The 23,096-nt window shown below is 39.7% G+C and overlaps 1 protein-coding gene across 6 annotated transcripts in view; it reads left to right on the top strand.

Annotated features, from left to right (window-relative positions):
- The window catches only part of tnn (tenascin N), a 49,580-nt gene that overhangs the window by 16,638 nt on the left and 9,846 nt on the right, over window positions 1-23,096 (top strand). For 3 of the 6 annotated variants that reach the window (XM_034888009.1, XM_034888011.1, XM_034888010.1), the window contains 11 exons: window positions 2,496-2,629; window positions 2,736-2,865; window positions 5,117-5,299; window positions 6,432-6,521; window positions 14,024-14,287; window positions 16,066-16,329; window positions 16,673-16,936; window positions 18,560-18,823; window positions 21,038-21,168; window positions 22,067-22,205; window positions 22,360-22,511. In XM_034888009.1, coding sequence (XP_034743900.1) covers window positions 2,496-2,629; window positions 2,736-2,865; window positions 5,117-5,299; window positions 6,432-6,521; window positions 14,024-14,287; window positions 16,066-16,329; window positions 16,673-16,936; window positions 18,560-18,823; window positions 21,038-21,168; window positions 22,067-22,205; window positions 22,360-22,511 — 2,015 coding nt within the window. The remainder of the gene's footprint in view (window positions 1-2,495; window positions 2,630-2,735; window positions 2,866-5,116; window positions 5,300-6,431; window positions 6,522-14,023; window positions 14,288-16,065; window positions 16,330-16,672; window positions 16,937-18,559; window positions 18,824-21,037; window positions 21,169-22,066; window positions 22,206-22,359; window positions 22,512-23,096) is intronic. The other 3 variants (XM_034888012.1, XM_034888013.1, XM_034888014.1) reach the window with 3 other exon arrangements.

Genomic DNA, 23,096 nt, shown 5'->3' with positions numbered 1-23,096 from the left:
GGGGATATTAACTGCTACTGGATGGAAAAGGATTGCTACATTTAAGAAAAAAAACATTAAACTTCCTGACTTCGCCTTGTAGAACGGCATCTGAACCTGATGTGAATTCCTTCCCTGTTAAAGTTATGGTGGCCTCACTCACCACCCAGCTCACATTTTCCCTTTGAAATTTGCTTACATTTGTGCGTACTTGTCAAAATGTACCACCATCTACCATTTATATCCTTTCATAGAACCCACAGAGAGTTGTTCTTGTTTGTGGAAAGCCTCCCTCCCCAACACTGCTGACTTGCTGTCTTCTGTCTCTTGGCTGCTGTTTTGTTATTGTACTCCACCATAGTTTTATACCTTCCGATTCACCCCCCTGAAAATTAAGATGTGTAACCTACAGTATCTCAAGCAGGTGCAGCAGGTCTAGAACTGAATATCTTCTGGTCTAACTCAGCTAAAATCACCAAATCTGTCAGTGCTAGGGCTGCACGTTTATGGCCACAACGATAATCACAATTATTTTTATCAACATTGAGGTCACGATTAATTATCACGCTTACTTTTTTAATTTAACCAAAACAAATTTTATTGTCACATAGGCTGTTTATAACTGCTTTCACATCCATATTATGCTACATTCTTGTAAAGACATACAGCTGCAACACATGTAAATGAAAATTAGCTATCTAAAATTAATAGGAATTAGGATTTTTTTTTTTTTAATGCATCTCCGAGAAAGCTCATTCACTTGTTTTCAATAATAACTGATTAAAAGAGCTGGGGAGAGAGAGGGAGAGAGGGGGAGTGCGATGGACGCTACTCACAGAGAGACGGCTGACTCATTATGAACGGGTACAGCACGGGTCTCACGGCGGGTCAGTGAAGTTACACAAGTCGTGTGTATGAAATGTCTGTGTCGTCACTGCGCTGCATTTTCATGAACTATGATATTCTGGTCATGGGTCACATCTCTGGCCCAGGTCCAGCAGGCTCCATCTCCCAAGCTATTACTCTTCCAACTGAAGTCAGTTGCATTCAATAACTTCCTCTGTGTTTTTCGCCGTGGCGGCCGCAATAGCAGAGTTACCGGCAGAAACACTGGTACTAATACAGGTTTGCCTCTCATGCTTAACAATATGCAGCTGTTTGAATAACAATTAAAACTGTAAACAAATGTAGAAGTGTAGTCCGGCGGCCGCTGTGTCTCTCCATGTTGCTATGGAGTCGTGTGTGAGTGAATGTGGGCGGGGCTGCGCGGAGAGTAAGAGGAGAAATCCCCAAACAAGCACGGCTTTACAGAAGAAATGGGTCATGTAATGGAAAATTAAACCATATGCACATAAACAACATTGCTTTGTTTGTGGAGAGGCAGTGGATGCGAGGATATTAGGTGCACCGGTGCGACCTAGGAAAAATATTACTCGCGCCCTACATCCCTGTGAACTAACAGACACTCACTAGCAATGGTCACTGCACAGACGGGACAAAATGTTGAGCTTACTGTTAAACTGGTAAACCTTGTGACCGTCGTATGACCGACTGCTATCTGTTGTGGAATTTTCCTCCCGTTACTCTGTCCTCTGTGACTGTCTACATCTTGAAACTAAGCTGGCGGTGCAGGGAACAACTGACAGTGACAGACACGACAGTTTATGGAGCGGTAGATTGACTTTTCAAAAAAACCCGGAGTGTTCTATAAAATGACGCATTTAAAAAATATTGCTTGATCACGCAAATGTGATCGTTGAAGCCAAAATCGTGATCGTGGTTAAAATGTAATTAATTTTGAAGCCCTCGTCTGCGCTGTAGAGAGAGGTCTGGCAATGCAAGACCACCGGGGTTATCTTCACTTCACCTGTTCAACTGACCTCGGCAGTTTAGATAACACACTTGTCCTGCTGTTACAGACTAGAACTAACCACATTTACCTCATTCTGTGACTCACAGCAGTGCTGTCTCCCCTATTTTTCTTGAATGATCAGTATCTAAACATGTAATAAATAATTTATAATAACTATATTGTACCTCACATTATTGTAATGGTATGTTACTTTGCATACTCATCCATATTGTTTTCTTCTTGTTCTGCTGCAACAACCACATTATCCTGCTGGGGATCAATAAAGGTTTACCTTATCTTATAATGTAGTTGCAAGTGGAGCTAAGTGTTTATTGATATACTCCTCCAGTGGAGGCTGTTGTGTACTATAATGAAACACATAAAAAATGTAATAAAACACAGTTGTGATAATATAAAATAAAAGATAAGATGGACTTGTATTTATCCTGAGGGGAATTGTAACCATTTATCACGTTCACATACTGATTATACATGATTATTGGGGGCCTTAAAGTGTTGCAGAGAACATAGGTTGTCAGGGTCTTTAAGTAAATGTATTAAGTGAAAGACATAAAGACTTACAGAGAAAATGACAGACGGAAGCAGCTAAGAAACAATTTAATATGTCTCTCTCTGTCTGTGACTCCCTCTCTTTCTATCTCAGTCCTCGGCCCTCAGGGTCTGCGGTTGGTCCAGCTAACCGACGTCTCCCTTCTGGTTGAGTGGGATTCAGTCCGTGGGGCAGAGTATTACATTTTGACATATCATCCCAAAGATGATAAGGGTGCCCTCGAGCAGGTAGGTTTTTGCACAACGGAATGTGTTGAATAAAGGAAGTGAGGCAGTAGCATGCAACCATATTTTTCATTTTGAAACACCTTTGTTTCAACCCACTGTATCCCAGGTCCAGGTTCCCAACACAGAGAGCTCTTACCTCATCACAGGACTCACTCCTGGGGTCACCTACATTGTCCAGGTGTATGCCGTCATCAAAGAAATTCAAAGTGAAGCAGACACGATTGAAGCTACCACAGGTAAGCACAGACGGCTGTGAGCAGGACTTAAAAAATAACAATAAGGCCTTAAAATTTGGACCTCTTTTGTCTAAATGAGCAAGACGCAGATTAAGATCCATTACTAGTAAAGTTACTACTGCTTTTAAATGTGACCCATTAGACTCATGTGGCGGGGAGGCCAGGTATGGTCTGGAGGTTTGGGGGAATTAGTTAGATTATCTGTGGATTAAACAGTCAAATTTGAGGTCAAATTTAAGTGTGATGATGGCTGAGGTATGAAAACACTTAAACGTAAAGCTCTTAAATGTTTCGAGGAAGAAGGTGTTGCAGATTAAGAATCTAGATTTTAGGGAAGAGGGAAGTACAAAGCAAGAGTCTGAGGCTAGATAAGGGCACATGTTTAAGCCAACATTCATGAATAAATGAACAGTCTGTTCCACTTATGCTAAATTACTTGCGGTGACTTGTGCAAGATGAAGAGTTTTTTTTCCTGCATTTAAATCCATGGTAAATTATTTTTTATATGAACACAATGCTAAAAAGCAAAGAACAAACTGAAGCCCATCATTAATAAGTGTTTCATTAAGCGCTGGTTTGTTAACCATCGCATTTATAGGTAATTACAAGGAAATGACTTCACGGATGTGTTTAATGGAAATCGACATGCTCACGGATGTGGTAGTGGCAGATGTGAAGAGAAAGAGATTAAAAGTCATTATTGCTGGGCGTGAGCGAGACAGACTGACAGAAGAAGAGATTGAGTTTGACTCTAATGTGTGGTTAGCCTGGTTAGCCATGGAAAACCTCACAGAGCATGGCATTCACATATGGGCATGAGAAAACACGCCATCATCTGGCTTATGGTTGTGTGAGTAGTACACAGCGTGACGCAGACTGTTACATAGTTAAACTTCAAAAGATGATCTACTTCAAAAGAGGCTTTAAGGGAATGTTTTTCTTTTTCCCTTAGAAAAACCCAAGAGCTGACATAAAAAATGCTAACCCTTTTCATTTGGTACCAATTTCTTTGTTTGATGGTTCTGGTCTTCTTTCACTATGTGCTGAAATTCATCCCTCCTGGCTATATGCTAGTAATCTAAATGCTACCTATCTTATTACACAGTTACATATATTTCATCAATTTGTATCAAAAGGCATACAGTATGTGTGAGAAAGCCTTTAGTGCTTCTAATCAGTGTTAATGTGTTATACCACATATCTTGTGCTTAGAATATGTGCTTATTTTTCACATCTTTGACTTGAATTTCAGCAACATGGGCCAAAACATGGGAGAAAAACAGTAAATCAAGTGCATTATTTTCACTGTCTATTCTATTCATTTTAGTATTTTTTAAAGCATGCGAGATAAGCAATTACAGGTGTGATGAGATCTTGTCCCACGAGCTGCAATATAGAATAATAGCGAGATCACCGTGCAGTTTGTTTAAGTTTCATTTGCCATATTTCTTCATTGAAGTTTTCTTCAAAATAGTGGTAAAATCTTGTCTTGTGAGCTGAGCTTACATAATTATTCTATATCACAATGTCCCCTTACCCTAAGATGTTAATAATTAAGACTCGTTCTGTACTGAAATTTGTTTTACATACGTGCATAAACTTCAGTGTGCAGTTTTTCTGACTTTTAGTTGAAGATATTATCCACAGTATGAGTAAGGATGAGATTCAATTCAATTCAATACAATTTTATTTATAGTATCAAATCACAACAAGAGTTATCTCAAGACACAGTAAGCAAGCAACAGTGCGACAGTGGCGAGGAAAAACTTCCTTTTAGGCAGAAACCTCGGTCAGACCCAGGCTCTTGGTAGGCGGTGTCTGTCGACCGGATGGGATTAGAATGAAGAGCTTGTTTGTAGTAGTTCTTTGTAACATAGCAGGGCACTGTGCAGCGTTACAAGGCACAGCAGGACGTAGCTGGCCACCGCAGAGCGTAGCAGGATGTAACATGGCATCGCAGGACATGTAGCGGGACCATGGACAGCTGCTACCCTGATTTTTGGCGCCTCCCTGATCCGAGGAAATTATTTTTTTATTTTTTTATTTTGTAAAATACAAATATTTTTTAGTATTACATTTGGTTATTGTATTCTTTTGATGGCCAAAAGGGAAATAGCCCAAGGACATAGCAGCATAGCAGGGAAGATGCTTGTGATTACAGGGGCTTTAATGCAGGCTTTGAAGTTCAAGGGTCCCGTCTGTAGGTTCCTCTCATTTCCACCTTGCTGTCCAACACTTTTATCCTTCCCAGATGTATCCGCTATTGATGGTATCCGAGTTCTTGGCCAGACAGAAATCTCTATACAAGTGGACTGGAAGAACCCCTCAGCTGAGGTGGATCTCTTCAGGCTCAAACACACTGACCCGGCAGGACAGGAGGAGGCGCTGAATGTACAGAGGAGCCAAGAGGCGCGCACCAAACACACTATTGTTGGTAAGTGTTGTAATAGACAGAACACTAGTTTGCACGGAAGGGTTTTAAATACATGCAAAATCCCTGAAGCCACTGAGTATACTTCTGATATGTTGCCTATTTAAAAGTCTCTCTTGTTGGCTAACCAATGGCTAGCACTGGATGTTAGCGCTAGGCTTAAATGTAAGGGAGACTGTGCAAATTATCTTTCTTTACCCCTAAATATGCATGATAATAATATAATGCAAATCCATGAAGAAGTAGTATACATCTTAATATATTTTTGCCACATCATTATATCACAACGCCCAATAAACATTTAAATGTAGATGATTGAAGAAAACATTCACGTAGTAGTTTAGAGCAGTAGTTTCTCACTATTTTCTTGTTAGCCCTTGAAGGTCCCATGGCATGACAATTTCACTTTATGAGGTTTTTTAACATTAATAGGAGTTGCCCCAGCCTAGAAATGGCCATAGATGTAAACCAAGCCAAGGATATGCTGCTCTGCTTTTGACCAAATAGAAGCTCAGATGGGCCAATTTTGAATTTAGATACAACAATTCTAACAATTTAGAAAGAGAAGGGTTAGCTCCCCTTTATCTGCTTTCCCCGCCCATAGAATTTGGCCCGCCTATGAGAAAGAGAGAAACATCATGGCTTGCAAACAAGCAAAGCATAGCAGTTGGTCAAGGCCACACCCCCACCCTCCGCCTTGCCCCCTTCTCTCCCCCTCAATAGCATTTAAAGCTATAGACACAGAAATGGCACGACCTAAGTAAAGCTCATTGTGGGACTGGCTGTAGTGGCTGTAACTCTGCACCAAGGCTGAATTTTGGGAAAGAGACTTCAGATATGGTATTAGGGGCAACAAAGGTTTATATACAGCATCCAAAAACGAGCATGTCATAGGACCTTTAAAACAAAGCAATGTCTTTTGAGAATCTTCATCAAAGATTATGTCCTTTTGTGTTGACACAAGTTATGATCAGGTTAACCAAAAAGTGAATTTCTTTCTCAGATAGTACATTTGATGGATTTTTAGTCCTGAGCAGATAACCAGTTTTTGCAGAGGAAGAAAAGGAAGAAAAGTAAATGCGGAATAATGGTGTAACAGAAATATATTGGAGATTAAAAATGTGTCTTCCTGCAGGTCTGTTTCCAGGAACAGAGTACCAAATCTCAGTGCAGGCTATCAAAGGAACAACTGAGGGAAAACCATCCTCTGTCACTGGTGCCACAGGTCAGTGTCAACACTTTGGTGTCCATAAACCATTTAACATAATGTGTCACTCAATGCAAATTGTGTATATTATCAGTTAGCACAAAATTGGTCCAATTTCCCACAAATGGACTGCCGCTGAACAGAAATTGCAGAGACTTGCGTATATGCTACCACTCACTGTGTCTGAATTGGACGACACTTAAAATGATAGATCAGCGACTTCTGCAAGTGAAACACATTAAAGAAACAGCGAGGATATTCATATTCCATTTATTTTTGAATTGGGTACAGCATCAAAGACGGCTCTTAGCTCTTGTCAAGCAGCCGGTAATTAACCATTGGTCAGAAATCTAATAGGAAAAACACAATCTGTCATACACAATACTGACATGGTATGATACAACCTTGTATTACCTTCTACACACAGCCAACAATAATTGCATAATGAATACAGCCAGCAAGGAGCACGATTATGACTTAATGATGGATTGCTTGAATTTATAATCTAATCTGGACGGGTCATAAGCCAGTTCACCAAGAGGAAACGTGATATAAATGGTGTAACAATTACAAGATGCTCCCTGATGGTGGAGGTGAGAAGGTCCATGATTTACAGAGTCCATCTGGTAATGTTGGAGTTTAGCGTTTTGGTCTAACATTTGGTTTTATGATGTGAGGCGGAATTAATTTTGCAGTTTCGTTTCAACAGTAGTTTATGACATTCAGTTTCTTTAAAGTTATTATTTACCGGTAAGTGATTGATTGGTCCACAATGACACGACAGGTCTTCAGTTTCTTCCATTCTGCTCATTTATGCTTTGTTATATATTTAATTTCTCCTTTTCTGCCTTTCATCTCTCTTCCCCTCGTCCTTCAACTTAGCTCCCATCCCCCCTCAGAGCTTACTCAGCTCAAAAGCAGTCTCCAGGTTGATGACTCTTTGATTTTAGACCCTGAGGCAGCCAATATAATGGTTTTTAGTCATAAGTGTTAGCTTGTTTTTTTTTCAGAACTCACGTCTCATCTTTTCAGCCTGTCAGATATTCAAGGAACCCTGTCACAGCTAATCTTTATGTGTGTGACTCTGCCATCTACTCGTGTAGTAATTTCATGTGTATGTATGAATGTGCTAATCTACACCAGACAGACAGTGGGTTGTCTCCACTCCAGTAGCTACAATCCTTAATTTTAGGTATTGCACGAAAAGGCTTAGGGGTGATTAAGGGGGATAGTCCTCAGCTCTGCTTCCCAGCAAGGAGGTACTGGATTCATGATGTCTGGCATGGCGCAACAGAGAACTCTACACTCCCCTATTATCTCCCCAAACATGGTGTTTGCATTGGGCCGGAGTGGTTGTACGCAATGACACATAAAGGGAACATAAGGAGAAAATGTAGAAAAGAGAAATAAAGAAAAAAGAACAGTAAGTGCCATGGTTACAGCAAGAATTGAGGGCCAAACTAGATAGCAGAAGAGTACGTTAAAACAACATTGAATAGACAAGCTGTAGACTGTCCCGGTATGGAAATCCTTTTGAGTGACTATTAGCCACACATTATGCATTACTGTGTTGCTACTTGTTATGAAATAAATGGTATGGTATGAAACTGATATTTTATCTGTTGAGGCTATGACCCTGCTCCTGTAAAGACTATTTTCTTATTCATTTTTACAATCTGTCTTCCACTCTTTGTCACTTTTCTCTTTCTCAATTTCTGTCTTAGTTTACCATCGACATGTTTGTTAATCATGTCCCTGTTCTGCATACAACCAAAACTGTATGCAATGCCAGTCATGGCCCCTCACTCTCTTTCAGTTGTTCCTGACTTGCCACAGTTTAAAAATGCTAAATAAACACATATATAAATTAGGGTGTGACGAGATCTCGTTTTACGAGATCTCGTCACACCCTTAATATAAATAAATAGCCAGTGTGGGAATGTATCTGTTTTTTCTTCAATATGACAAAGTTAGTCCCAAGATTTAACAACATGTTTTTGACAACTCTGTAAATGTTGGTGAAATTAGTATTCATTAAGGCCTTCATGCACATATGCATCCAGATTGGCTCTATTAACCATATTCTGTCTGCCTGTGGTATGCTGGAATTGTGTTGGTCTTGCAGCATTGTGTGTGTGTGTGTGTGTGTGTGTGTGTGTGTGTGTGTGTGTGTGTGTGTGTGTGTGTGTGTGTGTGTGTGTGTGTGTGTGTGTGTGTGTGTGTGTGTGTGTGTGTGTGGGCTGTAATCTCCCAGTCGATTTATTGGTAGATAAGTTCTGGCTCGACCAAAATACTGATTGCTCGATTTTTTGCCGTGTTATTTCATCAGGTGGAAGCATAGACCGTAACGGTCTACGGATGGAAAGCACTAATTGCTAATGGGGGTACTTTCAGAGCACCCCTGTTTCACAGGTAACAGTCTGTCTTCAGAGCACCCCCCTTGTTTTCACTTTTTTTGGATTAGCCCAATCCACTGGGGACAGATTGAAGATAGAACTAGAAAGCCTTGGTTTAGTGGTTTGCTGAATATTTATTTAATTGTGAGTGTTTAATTTACAGTCAGTCCTCCTCAACCATGTCGAAGAGATCAGCAGTGTGGCAGCATTTTATAAAAATAGATAACGGAAAAAAGTCAAATGCAAAGTTTGCAAGCAACAGTATGCATATCGCAGCTCGACTACATAGATGGCACATCACCAAAAAACGGGAAGCTAACTTTTCTGCGTTAGGTTGCCCTGTCTGTTTTGAGTAGGCTATCTGAACATATCAGAATTGATATCAGAACCCACATGCAACGACGGTAGCGTTCCCCAGACACACCCACACCACGCTGGATGTTAAGCCTCTACCATCCAAACGCAAAAATAATATCACGGAAGGAATTGTTGACTTTATTGCTCAGGATGTGAGGCCCATTGCTGTTGTGGAGGGCTGAGGTTATAAGAACTTGTTATTATCCAGCACCAGCACGTCACGCCATCATGCATGGACTATACAACACAGAGAGGCACTGAGCTTGACCACAGAAAATATATATATATATATATATGTTAAAATATGCAGTATATATTAAAGTGGATGTGCCTTTTGTGTTTAAGAGTAAAAGCTTTAGATCAATAGTCTAGTCATGTCCCAGCCGCGAAGCCGAGGACATGCACAGAGCGTTGATGCAGCGCTGTCAGAGCCGACAGACGAGTGTCATTTCAGTGAAAAATAATTAGGTAAAAAACGATTAAATATACTGCAAATAGCCTACATGGAATTGTCTTTGGTTGAGAATGAGTGTTCAGTCTTTATGTTATCGGGACAGACTTTAGCACCTCATGTGGCCCACTGGGAGTACCCTGTCTGCTCCAACTTGTCCATCAATGTTTTCCAAGAGTAGGTGGTAAAAAAAAATGACAAGTGGAAATGTGAGTAGGGACTTTTAATAAAAACTATTGATGAGAAGTCTAACCCTTCTTTGTCTGATCAGTTTATTGGTGTGGTATGAGACAGCTCTATTGGCCTGTTCTTATGTAGATGTACATCTATGTGTATGTAGCAAGGTTCAGGCACAGGAAAGATTATGTTTTCATATGTGGCATTACGAAGAGGCTCTGCTTTTTTGCCCTTATTTATGGATACATGCTGTAACAGCTCTGTCTCCTCAAAAGTTAGTTTTTTTTGAGAGGTAATAATATATTGACTAGAGCTGGGTCTGACTTATAACCTCAAGATTTACAGAGGTCACCATATGTATCGCAATACACATTCATTTAGAAAATTGAAATTACCAAGTCCTTCACAGAATTGACTACAACAGCTGTTGTTATTATTCTCGTAAAATTAGATTTTAAAATTAAACTGAAATATTCTGTTTCTAATCCCAGAGTTATTAAGACATGCAATAAAATACATTTTTAAACTTAACATGCTTTAATGAAGGTTTGAATTGTGAAGACACGCACTGTTTGTGTAATGTGGATTGGCCTTTGTGAGTAAATGGCTAATGAGCAGATTTGATGATGGAAAAGGAAGCCTTTTTATATCATCCATATCGTATGTTACTTTTACTTGTTGATGTGGCAAAATAAACATGTCAGTTCTGTCATAAAGAATTATGAGCTGCTTACGGTACTACTAGATTGTTGGATAAATATAACCAAAAGCCCTTGGCAGCCAGAGGACTCCACAACAAAACATATGTCACACCTGACATAATGTAGTGTCTAGAAGAATGGCGTCCATTGACACATATTTTCCCTCGGCTCCATCTGCAGACATACTGATTGGCTTCCACTGTACAGTGAGGCTGTAAATGATGAAAGATGGCCTGTTGCTGTGCACCTTTTGGTTGATGCCTCTGCTGAACATGCCACCCATAATGGATAAGCTGTTTTCCAAACGACCAAAGCCACATCTCGTGTTCTGTAGCCCGGTAGCCACTGTCGCTATGCAGCTAGTGGGGTAGAACGTCTGGAGAAACTCAATCCATCACACACTGTAACTTCAGAACAAATGCAAGGCACCCTCAGAAAGTACTAGTGCTAAGAAAAAAACATCTAATAAATAGAATATAACATATAGAATATATCAGACGGCCAAGACCGCAGCTATACTGCCTATAAGAGCCAAAGGAACTGCAGACGGTAACATAGTAATACAGAAGGAGAGGGAAACAAGGCATACAAGCTTTATTCTGATGGTTACAATCCCAATTTAAGTTAAGTTGTAGTGAGGGATAAAAAGCATTAGCAGAATGTCCTTGAAACTGTCAAAAGGTTTTTAACTTTAATAGTTCATTTGGACTGTCTGACTATTGCAAATCAATTTACAGCCCACTAATTGAATTTACTTTTATTAAATTAATAGTAGCCAACATTGCTATGGGTAAAACATCATTCTCCTCAGACTGACTCTAGCAAAGCAGTATTTGTAGTAAAATGTTAAGAAGTGTCAATGGTTGTTAAAATGGTCTGGATTCACTGTTTCTGGCTGTATAGAAAATCCTACCACTATGGATATTGCAGGGAAAACTGTGTGATTCGACTGTTACTCCTGTGTACACGGCACCGTGAAGTGGGCAAGTTTTGCCTTGGCAGCCTTAATATATTGGCTAATGGACTATTATATGTGCAAGTTTGGAATAATATCTTAAAGCCACCAAAATGAAATTACAACTAGTATGTGTGACAAGCACTTCCCAGTTACTGCCATATTACAAGATGTAAACACAATATGCTGGTGGCCCATACTGCCTGTGTCAAGTCATACTCACACAACTCTGGTGTGAAACAGTGAAATTATTAGATGTAATAGTAAAAAGTAGACCATCTGTGTGAACATTCAACATGCCACAAAATATATCAAAACAAAGGTGGCTAAACTGTGGGAGGAACAGGCCAAAAGTAGTATGATGATGTTAGGTTGATTGGGTACATGTGATATAAACTGCTGTTAATTTTTTTTGCATATTGAGAAATATTGTGTTTTTATAGTCTCCAGTATGGTATTCAAAGAAACCAAACATATAGATGGATGCATATATGCTGTGTCATTGTGTATGTGTAGTCACAGACACTAGTAGCGCCCACTTAAGGTACTTAGACCACTGATTGACATCTCATTTTTAGGCTTCGGAAGAAACACTCAACCCTTATAAAATGCAGCTATTATGAATTCTTTCTGTGGTTTAGCTCATGACAGACTGTCAAGCAGTGCAGCCAAGGACAGAAAAGTGACAACAGGAAAAGAGAAGGGAGACAGAGAGGGGGTATAGAGTTAGACAGCTGCATGGTTCCTTTCTTCTCCTCGATGCATCATCAATCAATTTTCATGATGCAGACTGCGCACTGACACAAGACTGACCTCCATTGAGCTGCTGCCACAGAGGAATAATCCTAAATGATGATTGCTTTTACATTGCTCTTCACTTCCTCTGTGTCTTTTGTACTGTGCCTCTGTGACTCTTTTATTTTCTCTCCCTTCCTCTCTTTGTTGCTCTCTCTCTATGCTTTCATTGAGATTCTCTCGACCAAGACTAACACTCATTCATGCACGTGCACCATCCATCGTGTATACCATATGTTTCCTGTGATTTTTAAAAGTGTGCATATAATGAAAAAAATCACTTTTTTGTGGGATTTGCCGTGTTAGTTTGTGTCTTTGGTAGCATAGAAATCCAGACCCAAATCCCAAAGATTAAGGGTCTGGCATCCGGTAAGGGTCAAAGATTAAGGGTCTGGCATCCGGTAAGGGTCGGCACCAAGCGTGCATTTTTTAGTCTAACCGCACGATTGGATGCACCCAACACTACGACCAATCACAATAACACACGGGATGACGTATCCAGAGCCCTATACACTTAGCTACCAGCCGAGCTAACTGGTAGATTAAACTGCCGTTATCTGTTTAGCTTGCCTCTGGCCCTCCTATATCAGATACACACATATGATTGGTGCAGCTCGGCCACAAAGGTATAGTTGATAAGCAGCATTACTCGACGCCAGAGTAACTCGCTGAGAAAATACAAATTGTGCTCTCACGAGAACTCTGGATTTCCAGGGTATGTCTCTTGTGCTTCTAGAGACATACAGGGGTTGGGTACTGGTGATGTTCTTTTGAAGATAGCTTTTTTTTTTTATATTATTCACATAGCTCTTCATTTGAGACATTGGTTCATTTGTCATCTTTCGTGTCCATACAAAGAAAATATGTATAATGACCTTGACTTATATGCCCTCTGGCAGCTGATTGAAAAAGTTCTCCATAGTTCCTTAATGCCAAACACTGCTGCAGAATACTGCTTACTCTCAAATGCACTTCTAGTTTTTACTCACCTCACGCTTCTTCCAAACACACCAATTCAATGATGTTGTGTAAGCGAGAGTCCAACCTCAGACTCACTCTATCCACACTTTACATTAAACCATTGCCATACTGTGCTCATCCTGCCCTATGCTAGCACATTCCTGTTTTATTAAGACCGCCCTCCCAAGAGAAACAACTCTGTTAATCATTTTAGCTAACAACTTATGTTTATGTTTAAGTTACAAAGCCCACGGGTGGCCTTAGTATTATGTTGGGTGCAAGGAAGTAAGGTGAGGGAGGGAAGACAAACGGGTCAACAGATGGTCAGGCTTTAACAAGGTAGAGCACTGTTCATTTTTATTTATTTTTTTAACAATGTTTTATTGTTTTTCCATTGCACTGACAAATCGCCAACCACAACTTTTAACAAGCATTTTGCTATATTTTCTGACTGCTATTCTTTTTCCATCGTCATCCGTCAATATTGTTTTTTGTTTTTGTTTTGCTTGAACATGATTGTCCCTGAACCTTAACCACATGATCGTTATTTTAACCATAAGGATAAAGGTCCCCTATCCTTAACTAAGTAGGCATTTCAACCCAAACCATTTGGTTCAGCAACCTTAACTAATTACTTATTTAACCAAACCCAGGATCTTTTTTCCAACGTTATTGGAAGGATATGTTTCCTAGTTTCTGTTTTCTGTACTTAATCTCTTCTTTTTCAGACATTGATGCTCCTAACAACCTGGTCACCACTGAAGTAACAGAGGACACTGCAACAGTTTCGTGGGATCGTGTCCAGGCAGAAATAGAGGGCTACATGTTGAGCTACACTTCAGCTGAGGGCTCCAGCACCGACATCCCTGTGGGACGTGACAGCACCTTGTACAGGCTGGTTGGCTTGAAGCCTGGAGTTCTCCACACTGTCTATATCTGGGCCTTCAAGGGAGACAAAGTCAGCAGCAAGAGTTCAACAGAGGCTGAAACAGGTAAACTTTGAATGGGAACCTGAATGGGAATTGTGTCTATAATTAAATAATATAAAGAGATAAATCGCTAACACTTATGTTTAAACAAACAAACAAACATTTTAACGTGTGATTCTCAGATATCCCAAGTGTTCCTAGGCAGTGCGTTTCTTTTCTTTCTTCTTTACAACCTTAGAGCAAAGGGAAAGATGTTTTAAGTGGCTCTTCTTCTTACGCTCCTTTCTGCAAACGCTCTTATCTCAAATAGACCTTGTGTACAATGCTACCAATCATTTCCATTTGATCTTCTATGCACTGGTTTTCTGCACAATTTCCTGGTGTATTTTGTGGTAGCAAAAAGTAAAATAAACATTTTACACTTAGGCAAAAAGGGGTAAGTGTGCTATCTACCAACATGGGAACTTAAACTCTCACATAAAATGCTATTTAACATAATTAGGCACCTCATTTTAAGGCATTTAGTTTAGCCTGGGGCTGAATGTGTGAAAGAAGTTTGAGATGAGCCATTTTTGCTTTGTTAACAAAGCCAGCGATTTTGCTTCTCTTGTCTCTTCATCTTTGCTGTTGCGAAGGGGAGCAGCTGTTGCTGTCTGCTTGCCTTTATGTCTCAGAAGAGAGGCAGCAGATGAATGCTTTTGAGGAGCAACTGGCGCATATCCAAATTGCTTTAGAAACAAAAACCTTTGAGACATATATATACTGCATTATAAATGAGCAGTAAAAGAAGAGATAGTTCTCATATTTGGATTGATGTGACTGTTAAATATCAATAGTATAAGTGTGTGTGTGTGAGTGTGTGAGTGAGAGAGAGAGAGAGAGAGAGAGAGATCGGAAAAAATGGTTTACCGCTTTGAGTTTTGGTTTGATGAATATACCTGATGTCTTTTTCCATTTTTTTTCTTCATGTTTATACACATTTTAAATTTGTTTTTCATTGTTCCTGGTCTCTTTTGACGAGGAAAGCAGAGATTTCGGCTCCAATATCCTCACTCATACATCAACCAGCGGGAGTGCTCCTGGATGTTAATATCTGAAGTGGCTTGAAACTCACTTTGCTAGCTTGTGATGTTAGCAATTGTGATCTCAATGACCTATAACGTGAGTGATATGGGGAAGAGTAACTATTGTAATTATTATTTTGTCATGACGAGGTGTGTCATGACGAGGTGTGTCAATGATGTGTCAAATTATTGGCTGTATACATGTGGAAATCTTCCATTTTCAGTGTTGAAGGGCTTGCACGGTACTTTACACTACCTTACTTGTTTTGAGAGAATACAAACATTCAGAGCAGCACAAGACACAAAATACATAAGGGATTCATCTAGTATTCTACAACACCAATGGTTCAGATTTGTCTTAAGTGTGTGGTGTCCTGTCACAATCTATTGTTTGCAGTAGTAGTTTGCATGTTCTTTAATTAACATAGCTCAAAGAATACTCATACTGTAGTAGCCCTGCTTACATAACTATGTGTTTGATGAGACATCAAACTTGAATTTTTTTGGACTTTAGCAGAAATAATATCTCACAGTAAAATATTTCTACAGAAAGGGAGGGAAAATTACTCATTTTGATTTAAGGACAAAAAAACACTCAAACCCCTCCAACACCTTGATCCAAGTTTGACGTTTCTACCGTCTTACACATTGACCGAAAGGTTATGTGTAAGTGGTAACCACATTGGAATTGGATCAGCTGTGTTTTCGTTGTTTTTAATTTGCACTGGATGTATTAATGTTCTTTAGTAGTCTATACTAATCATAACTCCCCTGCAGAGCTGGATGCTCCTACTAACATCTTGGCACGAGATGAAACTGAGTCCAGCTTCAGGGTGTCCTGGGATCCCACCCAGGCCGAAATTGATGGCTACACCCTAACCTACAGCTCCTCTCAGGGCTCAAGTGAGGAAATCCCGGTCGGGTCTGACAGTACTTCGTACATGCTGACTGGTCTGAGGCCTGGTGTCCCCTACACTGTCTACATTTGGGCCATCAAGGGGAGCAAAGTTAGCAGGAAGATCTCAACAAAAGCTGAGACAGGTCTCAAATCTATGACATTGTATTCAAATCCAAAGTACTTAATTATCTGACCAGCTAATGTCAAATATTGGGGTTAAATGCTCATTTAACCCCTCACTGCATCTACCTGCAGTATGTTTAGGCACCTAAAATTTTTTTTAAAGGAATGATATGTCTCAAAATCTTTTTATTATCTTAGATGATAACAATTGGTTGTTAAATGTAGCTTTCAACCATTGTGTTATTAGTCTATTACAAAAAACACTACTCTATATACAGTATTTATTCTTGGAATAAGTGTATGGACTGGTCTGTAGTTTGCATCATTAGTGTATTAATATCCTCTACTAACATCTTCCTCTAGACCTGGATGCTCCCGCTAACCTCTTAGCCCGAGACATGACAGAGACCAGCTTCAGCGTGTCATGGGATCCAGCCCAGGCTGAAATAGATGGCTACCTCGTAACCTATAGCTCTTCTGAGGGCTATAGTGGGGAGATCCCAGTGGGACCTGACAGCACCTCTTTAATGCTGACTAGTTTGAGGCCTGGGGTCCTCTACACTGTCTACATCTGGGCCATCAAAGGAAACAAAGCCAGCAGGAAGATCTCAACACAAGCTCAGACAGGTCTCAAATCTACCATTGTCTGTTAAACCCACCAATTGAAGCCATGCCTCAATTGAAATACGCATCTCGCATATTCTTCTGTTTGGCAATGTTTATGTTTAGCATCATTTATTGTTATTTTGACAAGACAACTTTTTTGCAAACGGCAAAAGAAAATGTTTTATTCACATGGTAGACCAAATAGCTTGTTTGTTTTAAGTAGTTTTGCAATGTATTAATCCCCATTCTCTGCAATTTTTTTATGCGGGTCACAGCGAGCAATCGGCCCCTCTTTTCCCCATCATTAGCCCATTTCCAGCTCTTTCTGAGCAGTCCCATGCCAGCTTCGAGGTGTAATCCTTCCGGCATGTCCTGCGACTACCCTGCAGTCTCCCCTCAGCCTCTAATAACTTGTGCATAAAGAGGTACTCAGGGCCATTCTTTCCAAGTGATCCAAACACATCTACCTGCTGCTCTTGAAGAAAAACTGCTGTATTCATATTTCTCTCAGATCAATAGAGTCTTCACTCTGTTGTGCAGACTGAGATCAGCCAACATGTTGGGGAACCTCATCTCAGCCTCTTGTATCCAACAATATGATCAGTTCAGTTTCTTGTTCTTTACCACCCAACCAACTTTTGTATGTCTACAGATGAAAGATGGCTTGAAGATGGACTCTTTGCTTCAGCTGTCTCTTAATGATCTGAAATATTGTCTGCATTGCTCTCAATTCCCCTAATGTTTTGTTGTTGCCCTACAATCTTACTTGTGTGTAAAATCCCAATTTACCTGGATCCTTAGAGCAGCTGCCTAATTATATGAATGGAACAAGACACCTTTTACCAGAAGAGGACAAGTGAAGGCCTTGAAAGACTCTTTCCTCATTTTGACAGCCTTCTTCACTCATGCTGTCCACCACCAAGTTTCTTGGGGTGAGCACTCTTCACCTTTTAACCACTGCGCCTTGAAGCTGCATCCATAGCAAACCCAGAATGCCAAATGTTCTGACCAATCTTTATTTTCCTCCCTGCAACATTCAAGTGCACCAGACTCCATCCACCAGGGGAAACCAGTGTAGATATTATAAGATTTTGCATTAGATTAGGCTTCTCTCTCTCTCAGAGTGCACATTACATGAGTCATAATGTGCTTAGTCCGTAACTATTTGCCTAACAGGTATTACCCCAACTTCCAGCCTTTCTGGCTTAGTTGCAAGGTTTCCCTGGCCACAGGGGCTGTTATTCAAGGCAGAGTTTCCTTGGCTCTTGCTAAAACTGTGACTCTATATGCAGAACGTGGCGCTCCAAATAACCACTCCATCAGCGTGTCATGAAACAAGTGCAGTCAAAAATGAGTGACATAAATTTAGCTACAGTTCTGATGAGAGTTCAAGCACAGAGACACCTGTTGCATCCCATGCTGTCTTCTTACAAACTTACTGTCTGGGTCTCATTTGCTTACGATGCCGTATATGAGGGTCAACATCATTCTTCTCCTTGTAATCACCATCAATGTTACCTATTTTTTTAGCCAGTACATGCCAAAAGATTTCATTTGAAACCACACATTTTGTAGTTTTCATCAGTAGTTCCTATAGTTTGCATGTGTAGTATATTAACCACCTCCACTAACATCTTCCTCTAGAACTGGATGCTCCTGCTAACCTCTTAGCCCAAGATGAAACAGAGACCACCTTCAGCTTGTCATGGGATCCAGTCCAGGCAGAAATTGATGGCTACATCCTAACCTACAGCTCCTCTGAGGGCTTTAGTGAGGAGATCCCGGTCGGGTCTGACAGCAGGTCTTACATGCTGACTGGTCTGAGGCCTGGTGTCCTCTACACTGTCTACATCTGGGCAATCAAGGGGAGCAAAGGAAGCAGGAAGATCTCAACAAAAGCTGAGACAGGTTAATACACAACAAATAGGCATGATTCTCATTTGGTAAATAATAAAGCTATCTTCTCTCTGGAAATGGCAATTTAACATCAAATAAAAGGTATTTTTTTGACAGTGGCAGTCATGATGAAAGCTTATATAACATACATGCCAAACAAAAGTAAAAGTCATTTGGGCAGTTTTTAAATTTATCTTTTTTCTTAGGCATCATAATGCTGTGCATGGTCCATAGGCACCACCACTGTGGCACTGTTTTAAAAATGCTGTTATCTTAGCCTAAAGCTTTTGAGTTCCAAGATTGTTAAAGCTGGTCTCCTACTGTACATGTGGCTGTAGTTTGGGGGGCTATTGGTTCTATAACAGCAGTAACAGGTCATTATCTGGAGCAGCCTTATGTACAGATATAGAAAAGTTGTAGCCTTTCAGATAAAGAACACAAGAGTGCAGTTATTTCATCCTTATAGAGTTGTTAAAGAGTCCCATTATTGTAATTAATGCTGATAAATCGCACTGAATTTGGTTGTGGATTGCCGCAGTTGTGTGTGTATATTAGCCTACTTTAGTATTTTTTTATGTGACAGTACTGGATATACTGGTATTCACCGGGGTCGAGGGTTAAGTATAAGAGGTCAGGCAATACATCTGGGTTGTTTCGTTGGCACAGTAAGTTACATTTGGTGCTTTTTAATGTATCAATATAACCTGCAAAACTGATTGATAGTCTTAATAAGAGTAATTCAGTCAAATTTAAATTATTAACACATTCTGTGGACACCGGCTTACTAAGTGAACTTGGAAATTGCTTTTTTATTCACTTTATTTATGAATGTTATGTTTGATCACAAAACGGCAATCCATTAATTCTTACGTCATATGACCTTTGATTAATCAACTGTAAATGTCTTTCAAAGTCAAAATTAGTTTACTCTGAACTTCCAAAACACCAAAACTCCTGCTCTGGCAGGAAATGTTAGCCATAGGCCAGCCCGGGTCACCGGGCATTTCTGTTGACTTAGTTTGGCGTAAAAATAGCAGCGGCAGCACATGTTGACAACAGGGTATCTTTGTGTGAGCCAGATGATCTGTAAAATCACCTGAGCGCTTTAGGTGAAAGAGTTTTGAATTATAAACCTGTCTTGTCATAACTCATTAGATACGGTGATAGCTACAGACCAACGTGGGGCTCGGTTCAGAGAGGAAAGACATTGTGTCAAAAGATATCATCAGGGACACATAAAAGTACGCGTTATTACAGTTGAGATGTTATAGGACCTAGTAACAAGCACCATTAATGCGTCAGTTAAAAAGGTTTCAAACAAACAGTGTGCTTCACAGACTTTTTCAGCTGCATTGCTTTCCACTAATGATACCACAATATGCAGTAATGTGTCACTGTTCACACTTTACTCCCATTACCTCGTAATTACCAGATAAAGATGTTTGTTTCTTTCAGTGATAGTAAAACTGACAATTGGACGATTCCTGAATATAAACAGAAGGCAGTGTTTATACCAGAAGAAGACTATAATTATGAGTCTTGACTTTAATAAGTAGTAAATAGCTTGGGCTGATTTTGTACATCATGGTGACATATGCTTTCATTAATTTCTTGAGCCATGGGAGGTTATGGCTCCCACTGTTACACCAGCCGTCTCTGTGTCAGACAAATTATTTCAGCGTGTGTCTCAGGTCAAACCTCTAAAGCGTTTAAATATGGCAGAGGAATAACTACTAGTTTATCTGCAAAGGCAAATTGTAACTTTGCAGGCGGCTGGCAGTCATCTCTGTTGTCGTGCTTCAGGGGAAGAGGCTGCGAAGTGTGTCAGATGACATGAATGTTGGCCTTGGCATTGAGAGAAAAGGTAGAGAGAGGGAATAAAGAGGGATGATACTGCACCGCAAAGTAATTGAGAACCAAAGTGTTTGAGAACCACTGCTTTTGCATGTGAGTATGACAACGGTTTGAACTGAAGCACAAATAAAGTGTTTAATTAAAATTATGATTTAACAAAAAATAATTAAAACATCTGTTTAATTAAAGAGAATATATTCACTCACAATTGATTATTTGCCCAGTTTGTTATGAACAAACTCAAGAAAGAGAAGTACCAAAAATCATCTGCTTACCCAATCTAGACCCGAGTTGATAAGATGTATTGATGAACGTAAAGTATACAACATGTTCTTGTGCTGTAATCTACTCGATTTACAATCCAATCCATAGATATTGATGCCCCTAAGGACCTGAAGGCGACCGATGTGACGCTGGATTCTGCTTTCTTGACTTGGGTTCCTCCTCTCGCTGACATTGAGGGGTACAGCCTCAGCTACAGAGATGAGGATGGGAACATGGAGGTAACATAGTCATATTTTCTCACCCAAATGTATTCACATATGCCACAACTGAAGTATTAAGCTCTTTGTCTTACAATTTGTTACTACAGAAATAAGTGTTCTGTATTCTGTATTTGGGTATATTTGCATTTAATTTTTACATAACTGTTCCATTGAATTATGAAGAACACCCTCATATGGAAAACTGAGTTTGACTGTGTAGGAGTATGCAAAACCCTTTCATTTTGCATTGGGTAGAACCGCAGTTCCTTTGAGTATCATATTATTGGAATATTGAACTTAACCGTGCAGGATTTTAAGTCCTGTTTTTGTGTTTACAGGTACAGGTTACTTTATTGGGACCCGTGGGTAAACTAGGTTTACAGTCTAAGAGGAAGGACATCCTTAAAACTTACACAACATGCAACACACAAAACAATAAACCACATAAAACATACAGTAAAACATGGATATAAATAATAGAAAACAGTACACGACCAAAGTGGTTGTGCGTTTTGTGAAAGTAATTCTAATTCTATAATTTAATATCTTGTAGTTCTGCAACCAGGGATTCTTAGCCTCCATCCAGAAGGGAGATACTGGGGTTCCTGATTCAAAGGGTGTAGGCTACCTCCAAGGATGTTTACAAGCTATCTGTATGTTTAAGATTACAAGCATACAGAAAGCTTGGAAAACTGTTTTTTTGATGTTTAAAATAGATTGAGGTGACAGTAAAGGTGTATGTTCAATTTAAGCTCTGTAGAATGTTGACCTCTTGTGGTCAGAACTAAAATGAATCTACTGGAAGTATTTTAAGTGCATGGATGAGATGAGTGATCTTGATGCCTTTAATTGAAACTCAAGACAATGCCATCTCTCACGCAGTAAGTTAAGTTAAATTGATGTTTATTGGGTTCAGATGGTTGAAAAGCGGCTTGGAGCCAGCGAGAACAGTTTTGCTGTGGCCAGTCTGGAGACGGGGAAGCGATATATTGTCACCATCATTGCCTACACGGAGAACAAGAGGAGCAAGGTGGTAGAAACTGTCTTCAGAACAGGTATGTGCACTGCTCTGCTCTTTCCTGATATGGTCTTTTCTTTTTTTTATTGTTGTATTGTGTCACTTTGTCTGACGTTTATTAGGTTATGTTATTCTGCGCTGTAACATTGCATCACATTTTGAGTATTCAACAATAATAACCTCTTTTGTAGTTGGCCTGATGTACCCTTTCCCCATGGACTGCGTTCAGATCATGAAGAATGGCAATAAAAAGAGTGCTATCTACACAGTCTATATTAACAACGACCGCTCCAAACCCATTGAGGTTTACTGCGACATGGAGACTGATGGAGGCGGCTGGCTGGTACAAATTACTGATAATCTGCACACACCAAAATATGGAAAACAATCTTTTAAATAAGGTTTCAGGATATTATAAATACAGTTTATTATTATTTACAGTAATGTTTATTATGTGAGCAGAATTTATATCGGTAAATAATGAAGGATCACTCCACCTATGAAAACTGAAGTTATTATATAATGTCTTCTTTGGCTTTTCAAAATTTATCCTGATGTCCACATGCTAAAAATCAATATAGCTGGACCTCTGATTCTTTGATTTTAACCATTTTTAAGTCTTGAGTCCCCCATCTGTATGGCAATGCAGTGTAATTACTGGATATTCCAGTTAGTAGAAGTACATTCCCCAATTCAAATGACGTTGGGATGTTGTGTAATGCATAAATAGAAACAGAATACAATGATTTGTAAATACTTTTCAACCTATATTCAATTGAATACACTACAAAGAAAAGATTGTAACATTAAACTGATATGATACTTTGTTAGTGTTTTGCAAATATTGACTCATTTTGAATTTTATATCTGCAACACGTTCCAAAAAAGCTGGGACAGGGACATGCTTACTACTGTTAACTCACTTTTT

Source organism: Etheostoma cragini, chromosome 12 (genome assembly GCF_013103735.1).
Source record: "Etheostoma cragini isolate CJK2018 chromosome 12, CSU_Ecrag_1.0, whole genome shotgun sequence".
Lineage (NCBI taxonomy): Eukaryota > Metazoa > Chordata > Actinopteri > Perciformes > Percidae > Etheostoma > Etheostoma cragini.
This window is presented reverse-complemented; position numbering and strand designations above follow the sequence as displayed.